Source organism: Schistocerca nitens, chromosome 1 (assembly GCF_023898315.1).
Source record: "Schistocerca nitens isolate TAMUIC-IGC-003100 chromosome 1, iqSchNite1.1, whole genome shotgun sequence".
Taxonomy (NCBI): domain Eukaryota; kingdom Metazoa; phylum Arthropoda; class Insecta; order Orthoptera; family Acrididae; genus Schistocerca; species Schistocerca nitens.
In genome coordinates, this window is record NC_064614.1 from 116,964,334 (window position 1) to 116,976,715 (window position 12,382).

General features: G+C 44.1%; 1 protein-coding gene across 1 annotated transcript in view; it reads left to right on the forward strand.

The window, feature by feature from the left end:
- Window positions 1-2,136: 2,136 nt before the first annotated feature.
- The window catches only part of LOC126191594 (mite allergen Eur m 3-like), a 43,551-nt gene continuing 33,305 nt past the window's right edge, over window positions 2,137-12,382 (forward strand). Inside the window, exon 1 of the mRNA XM_049932579.1 lies at window positions 2,137-2,207. Coding sequence (XP_049788536.1) covers window positions 2,137-2,207 — 71 coding nt within the window. The remainder of the gene's footprint in view (window positions 2,208-12,382) is intronic.

Genomic DNA, 12,382 nt, shown 5'->3' on the forward strand with positions numbered 1-12,382 from the left:
ACACGAGGCAGAGAAAATCCCTGACCCCGCCGGGAATCGAACCCGGGAACCCGGGCGCGGGAAGCGAGAACGCTACCGCACGACCACGAGCCGCGAATCAAGTACTACATTTAGAATATTTGAAGGACAGAAGACTCTAGGTAGGCTAATGAGATGTCAAGAGGTTCATATCTTTAAGGCGTAGCTCTTTTGTGTACAAAAAGTTGCATTAATGAGATATTTGATTTTTAAAATGGCTTCTTTCAAATCAAGTATTGAATTTAAGACATTTAGAGAACAGCAGACGCTGGGAAGACAAATGATGTTTATCTTTTCAAGGTGTAGTCATGTTGTGCATAAAAAGTTACACTGCAAAAATGATTTCCTCCGAACGAAGGAATAAATTCAGGACATTTCGAAAACATAAGACGCTAGGAAAGCAAATGTTGTGTCACTAGGGACAGGCTGTCACAACTTGAAAATAAAGAAAAGTTGAAAAACCGGTCAAATCCTTATTGAAATGATTTATCTAAAAGTAAGACGTAAAATAAATTAAAGAAACATTTGACGCGCCTTTGAATGGTGCTCGAAATAGTGATGTGCGTCAAACGTTTGTCTGATCTATTTCAAGTCACTAAACATTTGACGGATTTTTCTTCAGTTTTTTTTTTTTTTAATATTAAGAGTGATTTCATGTCTGCAAGTCACTGGAGCGACCAGCGGAAGTTTTATTCAGTTGGAACGCAGATTGCGGATGTCATTCTGTGCAAAAGGCACATGCCTCTCGGTAAACGGCTTTGGTCAAACATTGCATAATACCATTTCTGTCACTTACAGAGTGGAATCATAGGACTCCCATCTCACTTTTTCTCATTGTTCCCACTCCACAGAATCCCTAGCCTTATTTTGATACCAACGTCACTGCGGCATCTAGAGAATGACTGATGTAGGCGAGAGTGTCATATCTGATAATTGCATCACTGTTAGAGAAGTAATTACAGAACAATAACACATGAGCAATGAACGTCAACTGGAAAATAATCTACAACACAGAATACTGATCGTTCTCGACACAAATCAAATGTCCCATAACGTTGCATGTATCTGTTTCCAGATATGCAGTAATAGGTCTTGTTTTCTAGTTCTGACCACAACCATTCCCTGAAGAACATGACGCATTTTGTTTTAAACATTCCGTCTACGCGGAGTTCCTTGTGTGTCTTGTATTGTTCAAGACATCGAAACGAGGTTTTTCACAATATGATAGTACGCAGAGGGGCACGTAATTGTGTTCATATGGGTAATGCTTTTTACTGTCGCATCCACGGAGCTATTGAAAATTTTTTTAATGGAAAGGTGTACTTTTGTTAACGGCATGAAAAAATTTTGAAAATCAATAGCAGCGACATATTGCTTGATAAGTTGTTGATTGTTGAAACTTCTCGCAAGATAACAGCGAAAACTGATATGGATGGAAGTATACGATACGAGCCAGTAAGCATGGTCGTAAAGTAAGAATTCGCTTCAGTTCTAATAAAAATGTATTTGTTTAACTGCATGATCTTTTTAAGGGCTTTGGATCTCCATCTTCAGGTGCTACCAAGTGAAAGACAGAGGGCAAAGCTGCCTGTAAAGTTCATGCAAGGAGTTACGAAAACTAGGTAATCCGCAGAAAGCTATCTAAAGCATTCCCTTGTGGGTGGTGCTCACAGAAGATGAGAAAGGTGCTCAGATAGCGAAAAAGAACAGAACGTTATTATTATAGAGAAATACACAATAATGTGAGCAGCAGAAAAAAAAACGATGCCAAGAAAAAACAATGTAAAGATCGTAATGATCCCATGAAAGAAAGTAACGAATACAATAGATGAGCACTCAGTCGGTCACTACCGAAAAACATTGCCACAAACACGGTAGGTGTAGGCTGCACTGTCGATGTTCATGGTATCGATAACATGGACTGCACTTGGAGGAATACGCTCGCAGCACTTCTCTGAAATGAAGCGTCAGTGTCCAGGCTGTGACTCACACTGGCTGGTGGTCGCAGGCCGCCCGGCGGAGGAGTTCCGGGAAGATGTCTCGTGTGTAGACGCAAGCTGTTACTGGCTATAGCCGGTGAATGTCACGCCCTCAGTACAGCAGCGGTTGTCGTAGGCAATGACGGGCCGCGCGGGCTTACAGGAGCCTGATAGGGCGGCGACCCGCAGCACTCCGTTGCGTGGCGTGTGGTACGATCAGGAGGCAACAGCCGTACGCTATACTAAATTGACGTGACACAATCATGGGATACGTCCAAATATCGCGTCGGACCTCTTTTACCCGGCATACTGCGGCAACTCGACGTGGCATAGGCTCAACAAGTCGTTGAAAGGCCCCTGGAGAAATACCGAGGCATGCTGCCTCTAGAGCCGTTGATAACTGCGAAGGTTTTGCTGGTGCAGGATGTTTTACACTGACTGACCTCTCGCCCATGTTCCATAAACGTTCGAAAGGATTCATGCCGGGCGATCTGTGTAGCCAAGTCATTCGCTCTAACTGTCCAGAATGTTCTTCAAATCAGTCGCGAACATTTGTGGCCCAATGACATGGTGCAGTGTCATCCATAAAAATTCCATCGTTATTTGGGAACATTAAGTCCATGAATGGTTGCAAACAATCTCCAAGTAGCCGAACATAACCAATCAGTGATCAGTTCCATTTGATCAGAGGACACAGTTCATTCCATAAAAACACAGCCCACGTCATTATGGAGCGACCACCAGCTTACGCAGTGCTTAGTTGACACTTTGGGTCCATAGTTTCTAGTGGCCAGCGTCACGCTCCAACCCTACATCAGTTCTTGCCAAATCTTGACCTGTCTCTCCAGGCCATGGATTTCCAGTCGTCTAAGGTCAAACCGATGTGGTCACAAGCCCAGCGTCGGTCGTCTGCTGCCGTAGCCTTTTAGAGCCGAATTTCACCGTTCTATCGTAACGAATACGTTCGCCGTACGTCCCACATTGATTTCTGCCGGTATTTCACGCAGTGTTGCTTGTATTTTAGCACTGAATACTCTACGGAAACGTCGATGCCCTGGGTCGCTCAGTGAAGGCCGTTGGCCACTGCGTTGTCCATGGCGACAGGTAAAGCCTGAAATTTGGTATTCTCGACACACTCTTGACACTGTGGATCTCGGAATATTGAAATGCCTAAAGATTTCCGAATGTCGCACGCGTCTAGTCCAAGTACCATTTCACCTTCCGAGACGGATGATTGCCGTTGTGCGACCTTAATCACGTTGGAAACCTTTTCACTGAGTACAAATGACAGCTCCGCCAATGGACTGCCCTTTTACACCTTGTGTACGTGATATTGCCAGCATCTGTGTATGTGCATATCGCTGTCCCACGATTTTTGCACCCTCAGAGTATCGTACTTAATGAAAAACAATCATACATGCACTGCGGTCATGTCGGTAAATAACTGAAAAATTTGAGGTTATGAGCCGCAGCTGAATTCAATTGTATATCAAATGCAAGCTTTTCCGTTAGTTCGACATCTACTGCGCAAATATAGTCCAAGAAGACCTCCAGATCCTAATCCCAATGACCTGGGTTTTTCTGTCTAGTGTTATCTCAAAAGCGAAATGTACAGCACTCTCGTTTATAGAATGGGGAACTTCATTGGTGATTTCTGTTGCCAACATTTACGAGATCATGAAGGGGTGTTTGAAAGAATTCATAGCTGACTGCAGGGACGAGAACAGTAGTGTATCCAAATGTGAGGACGACAGTTAGCGGATCTCCTTTAAGAAGAAATTGTGTACAGCATACTGTAAACACGTAAAGTGGTAACAAAGTACTGTAATTCTATTTTAAGTAGGCTATGGATGAAATTTGAGCCACATTGTATGTGGACTTAATGGAAAAGTTTACATTTGAAATATTACGTTGGAACATAACTTCATATCGTTTTTCCATACGTTTAATAGACACAAACATGACAGGGACTTCAGTCATCAATAAAACACACATAAAAAAGTTTTGCGTCACCCCGGTTCCTAGAACTCCTGAAGATATACGTTGACTGTGGATATTGTATCACAGACACAGTCCCTTTGACTGTTCAGAGATGTCACTAAACCCGCCCAAAGATGTAAACATGAGCAGCACCTATTGGACGGAGGGGTCCGACGGCCGATCAGTTCCACATTCCACCAGGAAGAAGGTACACGGCTCGTGTTGTCTGTAGTTCAGCCATGCCTAAACGGTCAATACCGCGGTTCGATCGCGTCCGCACTGCTACTTTGTGCCAGGAAGGGTTCTCAAAAAGGGAAGTGTACAGGCGTCTCGGAGTGTACCAAAACGATGTTGTTCGGATGTGGAGGAGAGACAGACAGACAGAAACTGTCGATGACATGCTCCGCTGAGGCCACCCAAGGGCTACTACTGCAGTGGATGACCGCTACCTACGAATTATGCCTCGGAGGAACCCTAACAGCAACGCCACCATGTTGAATAATGCTTATCGTGCAGCCACAGGACGTCGTGTTACGACCCAAACTGTGCACAATACGCTTCGTGATGCGCAACTACACTCCCGACGTTCATGGCGGGGCCCATCTTTGCAACGACGACGACATCCAGTTTGGTACAGATGGGCCCAACAACATTCCGAACGGACCGCTCAGGATTGGCATCACGTTCTCTTCACCGATGAGTGTCGCATATGCCTTCAACCAGACAATCGTCGGAGACGTGTTTGGAGGCAACCCGGTCAGGCTGAACGCCTTAGACACATTGTCCACCAAGTGGAGCAAGGTGGAGATTCCCTGCTATTTTGGTGTGGCATAATGTGGGGCCGACATACGCCGCTGGTGGTCTTGGAAGGCGCCTTAACGGTGTAAGATATGTGAATGCCATCCTCCGACCGATAGTGAAACCATATCGGCAGCATATTGGCGAGGTAGTCGCCTTCATGGACGACAATTCGCATCCACATCGTGCACATCTTGTGAATGACTCCTTCAGGATAAAGACATCGTTCGACTAGAGTGGCCATCATGTTCTCCTGACATGAACCCTATCGAACATGCTTAGGATACACAGAAAAGGGCTGTTTATGGACGACGTGACTCACCAACCACTCTGGGAGATCTACACCGAATGGCCGTTGAGGAGTGAGACAATCTGGATCAGCAGTGCCTTGATAAAGTTGTGGATAGTGTGCCACGACGAATACAGGCATGCATCAAAGCAAGAGGACATGCTACTTGGTTTTAAAGGTACTTGTGTATACAGCAGTCTGGACCACGACCTCTGAAGGCCTCGCTGTATGGTGGTACAACATGCAATGTGTGGTTTTCATGAGCAATAAAAAGGGCGGAAATGATATTTATGTTTATCTCTATTCCAATTTTCTGTACAGGTTCTGTAACTCTCGGAACCGAGATGATAAAAACTTTTTTTGATGTGTGTATTTTCTCATTCATGACAACTTTTCGAATCCTATAGTAATCACGTGGTTTTTAGGAAGATAACTCGTCAGACCATGTTCGGAGTGCATTTTCATCTGGAAAGGAAGTTCCTACAGGTTGTTCTATAGAGAGTGGAAAAGGAGAAAATCTGAGCAAGATCTGGTGAAGAAGCTGTGCGCGGAATAACATCCCAGTCAACTCCTGTATAGTGTTTTTGACAATGTAGCAGAAAGTGTGCGAGCGTTATCGTGGAGTAGCATCAGTTCATGCATTCTTCCTGGTCGTTGTCCTTGGACTTCGTCTGCAACACGGCTCAGTTGTTGACAATAAATATCAGCAGTGATGGTTACATCTCAACGAAGCAATTCGTAATACTGCACACCGTCGCTGTTCCACCAAATGCATAACACTATCTATTGTTGATGCGTACAGGTCTTTGTATGGGAGTTGCTGCTTTGTTTGGGCGCAACCATTCCCTCCTTTTTCTTGTGTTAGCATAAAGACACCATTTATCGCCACCAATGAAGATACAGCATAGGAATACTCAATGTTGTTCACGAGCCAAATGATGACGAGCTAGCGGATATGCACATATTACCACCCACTGGTTTGAGTGATTTTGTCTTATAGCACCCGCGTTTTGAACCTTTCCCATTGCCTGCAAATGTCCTACGATGGTGGAGTGTTCAGATTTCATCACATCTGCAAGTTATCGAGTACAATGTGTGGGTGATAATGGATTAGTACGTTCAAACGATCTTCAAGAAATCCTGAAGGTTTTCCTATATGTGGAGAGTCACTAACGCCAAAGCGATACTCATTAAAGCGAGAAGACGATTTTCTTGCCGTACTGTGTCCAGTGACATTATCTGAATACACGGCGCAAGTGTTTCTGGCTGCTTCCGCTGCTGTCACCCCTCTACTGTACTCATACAGTAGAATATTTCAGAAATGTTTCGTTTCTCCACTTTGCACTCCATTTTCAGGCGTCCACAGATCCAGTCACTATCTGCAGCTACAAAACGACAATATGTGAACTCAAGTAGCAAGACTGAACTAAAAACAAAAAAAAAATCACAGTCGGTTATCAAACCCATAGCAACCGGAATACCAACATGCAGAACAAAATCGCCTCGAACTTATCCACCAACCTAAGCACATTCCTACTATGACAACACTTTGTACTTAAGCCATTGGTGACTAGCGGCCATACACTCGTAATTATCTTACAAATGGCTCCTCTGTGGATCAATATCTACTTGAAACATTTTGCGCTTATAAAAAAAACTGTTCGAAAACTACAAGACATGAGGAAAATAGACACATTTCAGTGAATGGGGCACTCAAGTTTCCAGCAGGTATTTCAGGTGCTCAATATGGGCACAGTCTGTGAGCTGGCGAACGTCAATACGTGTATGCAACCCAAAAAAGTCACTGCTGTTCGAGAGGGCGCAACGGCAGCAGCCCGCTTTGGGACTCTGTTCACTGGCTTGCCTATCTGTACACACGAATTAATATACAGGGTGAGCACAAAGTCTTGCCCTGATTATATAACCTTACAACAGAATAACCATTTGACATAATAAGTTACATTTGATGCCGTTACATAGGTTAGTGTTACTGGCTTTTTTAAGACCACTTAGGTTAGTAAACCTCAACGTGTGCTCCCTTGGTAGCTCGGAGAACGTCGAGGCGGTATTACAGTTCCCGCCAGGTGTTTCGTAACGTGTGTTCTGTCACAGCACCCACAGTATCTTCTATCCTAGCCTTCAGTTCGTCGGCGTCAGCAACTGGTGTGACGAAGACTCTGTCCTTGATGTAGCCCCAGAAAAAGAAGTCAAGGGGCGCAATGTCTGGAGAGCTGGGTGGCCAGGGTGTTCGACCGTTCCTTCCAATTCACCGATTGGACATTACTCCCCTCTCCAGACGTTACGTCCCTTGACTTTTTTTCTGGGGCTATATCAAGGACAGTGTCTTCGTCACACCAGTTGATGACGTCGACGAACTGAAGGTTAGGATACAAGCTGGTGTGGGTACTGTGACAGAACACATGTTACGAAACACCTGGCGGGAACTGGAATACCGCCTCGACGTTCTCCGAGCTACCAAGGGAGCACACGTTGAGGTTTACTAACCTAAGTGGTCTTAAAAAAACCAGTAACACTAACCTATGTAACGGCATCAAATGTAACTTATTATGTCAAATGGTTATTCTGTTGTAAGGTTATATAATCAGGGCAAGACTTTGTGCTCCAAATACAAGTACAGGCGGTTGCAACACACCGAAATAACTTGTACATGGACAATCTCCAGTGATCGTGCCGACATAGAATATCATGTAACCTGTTCCGACTAAATTTCCAAATGGAGCAGCGAGCCGAGTATTTTACAAGACACGGCGTCACGGCGCTTAATACTGACGTCGCCACACAATACGCTAGACACCCGATCACTGAGAGAGTGAGAGATAGAGCAATCGTCCCCATTGTTGCGCTTAAATCGATATAAACGTCACTGCGCTTCCCTCTGACGGTGGAAAATCGCCCTGACTCTGCCACCGCCAGTGATGCTGCCAACCGGGATCTATCGATACTGAATCGCGTCAGGTTATAGCCGCATGGCACAGACAGCAAAACAGTTCCCAAGCGGAGAAAAAGTAATCTCCATCAGGGCTGGGAATCGAACACTTCATTGAGCAATCCGCCGCGCCAACCGCGCAGCTACTGAGACGATTGTAGGACCTAATTATACGCGACAGTAAGGAGCGGATAATTTATGTGTTGTTCAGACACGCCTGCCTCCTATACCCGGGCCGCTGAAACATTGCACTTGACGTTTGAGTCTGAAGTTGGCAGTGTAACAGAGTAACAAGTGAAGAACGAGAGGTGCTAGGCGTTCAGCGTGGGGCGCCAGCCAATCACAGCGCAGTGAGCACTGCTGTTACTCACGTGCTGTGACGTCAAAGTTCCCGCGTTGCCGGCTTTGTTTAGTGAATGTGTATACAACGTGAATTGTGTGTTGTTTACCGCGTGTTTTCGTTGTACTGTGTGCTATATCGTTGTGACTTTTGTTACTTTGTGAGTGTATATACTTGGAAAATGCCACCGAAAAGACTTCGTTCACCTAGTGACAATCCTTTGCGTCAAGGGGTGCCGCTAAACAGCCAGGCACTGGAGTTACTACGCAGAACTCGTGAGTTTTACGAGCAGGAGAAAAACTACGTAAGCATTCATGGACAGCCATCAATTCCTGCCGACAAAGTGGTGGAACGTACGTCGAAAACTCTTGGTATTAGTGCAAGAACTGTAGTAAGTAAGGGAGTCTTACTACAAAACTTGGAAGATACTGAAGTGAGCCGTAATGATTCCGAGCTGTCTGGATCAAATAATACATTTTTATCAACCCCTGGAAAGAAGAAAAAGCGGCCTAGTCCTATCACAGATTCTGATTATTTCCAGACTGATGCAATTCGTAGGCATATTTATGCTTACTACAGCAGAAAAGAGTATCCGACTGTAGCTAAGTTATTAATCTCTTTAAAAGAAAGTGAACTCTTCATGGGTGGTAAAACGTCACTAAAAAGTGTGCTAAAAATATGGGTTTCCGTTACAAAAAGCTAGACGGACGCAAAGTACTGTTAGAGAGGGCACATATTGTTACCGCTGTAGCATTTTCTTGCACAAAATTGAGGGCAGAGACATTCATTCCATAATTTGGCTAGACGAAACGTGGGTTAATGCCGGGGAAGCTGTCAGTAAATGTTGGACGGATAACACACCCAGCAGAAGCGGCCATCAGCCGACGGGAAGAGGAGCTAGATTAATTGTGGTCCATGCAGGCTCCCCCAGTGGTTTTGTCCCTGACGCACTTTTAGTTTTTAGATCAAAAAAGACTGGTGATTACCATGAAGATATGGATCACACACGATTTGTTGAGTGGTTCAGCAACCTTTTAAAACAATTTCCTGTCCCTACAACAATTCTAATGGACAATGCTCCATATCATTCGGTGATACAGAACAAAGCCCCAACCACAAATGATCGGAAAGAAGTTATGGTGCAGTGGTTACAGGCTCGAAATATTGCAGCGGATATGAGTATGACAAAGGTTCTGTTATATTCTCTTGTTAAAGAAAAAGCCTACGACACCTACATATGTAGTAGACGAAATTGCCAAGGAGCAGGGTCATACTGTAATAAAGGCTGCCACCATATCACTGCCATTTCAACCCTATCGAGTTAATATGGAGTGATGTAAAAATGTATGTAAAGAACAACAACAAGTCCTTACCATAACAGAGGTGGAAAAGCTGTTGCGTGAAGCTCTTGTGACTGTGGATGCAGCCTCATGGAGAAAAAAAGTAGAGCACGTCGAGAAGCTTATACGAGCAGCACAGACAATAGAAGGCATTATCAGTGACCGTGAACAATTAATGATTTGTCTTGCTGATGACAACGATGAAGACGGTTTTGGCGATGAATCGCACAACAGTGACGATGGCGAGCTGGATGGAATTGCGCCATTATCGCTGTAAATTGGTGAGTGAAATATTACTAATATTGGTTATTTATTGCAATCTCGGTTATTATTTATTTTGTAAACTACGTACATTATTGATTTTAAAGTACCAGTCGTCAGATGCTTGTTTTTTGTATTTCTTTGCCCCGTTATCGAAAGGGTGCGCATTGTTATGCTTTTACATGCATTATTATGCGGTTGTCTACTTCCTGTCATTGTAGTACAACTAAAAACGAGTTTTTATATACACTGTAATTGCTCAATCGCTTGCATTTACGAGACGGGACGGAAAACTGTATCGTCTGCTGCGTGTATAGAGGCTGCTGTTGCAACATCGCTATTACAGTATAGCCAACCTAACTAGACAAAAAGCGAACTGTCAAGTGCAATGTTTCGCCGGCGGGGGTATAGTGGTGCTTTCTGCAACTATGCCAAGCGGCGCACTACGAATCGAAGGGAGTGATCCTCCACCCACTTATGTGTATGCCTTGTAGTTCTCGAAAAGTAGTCTTCTGAAACCTCAGAGGTACTTGAGGATAACCCTGTATATGCATTATGTGATCAAAAGTATCCGGACATTGAGCTGCCACCTACTGCCACGTTTTTCATATCAGCGACCACAGTAGTCATTAGACATCGTGAGAGAGCAGAATGGGGCGCTCCACGGAACTCACGCACTTCGAACGTGGTCAGGTGATTGGATGTCACTTGTGTCATACGTCTGTACGCGAGATTTCCACACTCCTAAACATCCCTAGGTCCACTGGTTCCGATGTGATAGTGAAGTGGAAACGTGAAGGGACACGTACAGCACACAAGCGTACAGGCCGACCTCGGCTGTTGACTGACAGAGACGCCGACAGTTGAAGAGGGTGACACGTCCCCTTAGAAGAATTATACATGACTGTGCTTAAACTGACACACAGTATTTTTAGCGCAACGCAATCTGACTTTCAATAATCCCTAAAAAAGAATGGCCCTGACTAACATTAACCTATACCTTTCACAAATCACTTACCTCACAAAAATCTTCGTTACTCGAACTACTGCAATACAGCGAGCGCCACTACTGCCAGCTAAATAAAAGATTCAAACTACGGAAGGCACTAACTACTAATAGGCATAGTTAGCAAATGAAAGATTTTGATAGAGAACAAACAATGTATTTACCTCAATAGTGTTCAAAAGTCATAATGTATATAGCAGTTCATGATATCCAGTGTTACAAATTTCAAAACTCCGCCATCTCTCTCCCCACATCCACCACTGCTGGCGGCTCACCTCCAACTGCGCAACGCTACGCGCTGTTCACATCCAGCTGCCCAACACTACAATGGCAGACAACAATGCAAACTAGCCACAGATTGCACACAGCACATACAGAGCGCTACGTGGCATTACCAATGTAAAAACTTAAACAGCCTACTTACATAGCCCCCATGCTCCCCACAAAAAATTTTACAAATTTTTTTGGGCACTGGCCAATACAGATTTGAAAAAAAATTCATAATTACAATAACAAAGAAATCAAATGGACACACTTATTGATACAATGTTGGTCAAAAGCTAAAATTTTCTCACAGTCCATGAAGACAGTCCTGATCGTTCATCACAGTAAAATAGCAGTGTTTTTCTCAAAGTCTGAGCAGTAAAAGAAAATGCACACGGAAGTAGTGGATTTCCATGCGGTCTTGAAGAAGTAGTGTTGTCCTTCCAACGGAAAGACAGTGCTGACTCTTGACATGCAGACAGGGAATGGGCCACAACAGAGCAAACCCACCGCAGAGTCAGTCGAAGTTTTGAAGAATATTGGTAGGTAGGTCATCACAGAGTAGACCCACTGTAGTCCTGGTAGAGAGTATGGTGTTGGTGGGCCACCAGAGGTGCAGACCCACTGCAGTCCTTGTAGAAATAATGGTACTGGTGAGTCAGCAAAGGTGTAGACCCACTGTAGTCCTTGTAGAAATAATGGTATTGGTGGGCCATCAAAGATGCAGACCCACTGTAGTCCTTGTAGAGATGGCCAGCAGCCATCTATTTGACTGTGCAGGTGCACAATCACCATTGAAGAGTCTTGCGGATAATATAGCAAGTCCATAACCACCACTTGTGCACTTACAAAGTTTTTGGAATTGTCCTTAGAACCAGCAATGCTGTTATCCAGTCCCTTGCTGAATTATTAACACACGTGCAAACACTATCAGTCCCTACTTCTCACATATTGTCCATATACTATGACCAACAGAAACGTGTGCAGTGAAATGGAACTTACAAGTTACTTAATTTGATGAACTGCTGTCAATTACAATTTTATAACATAAGAATACAATAAGAAAGGTACAAAATACATCATTAAAGAACATAACAATACAGATAACATTTGTAGTAATATGGGCTTTACAAAGGAATCGAAATAACATATACATCAGT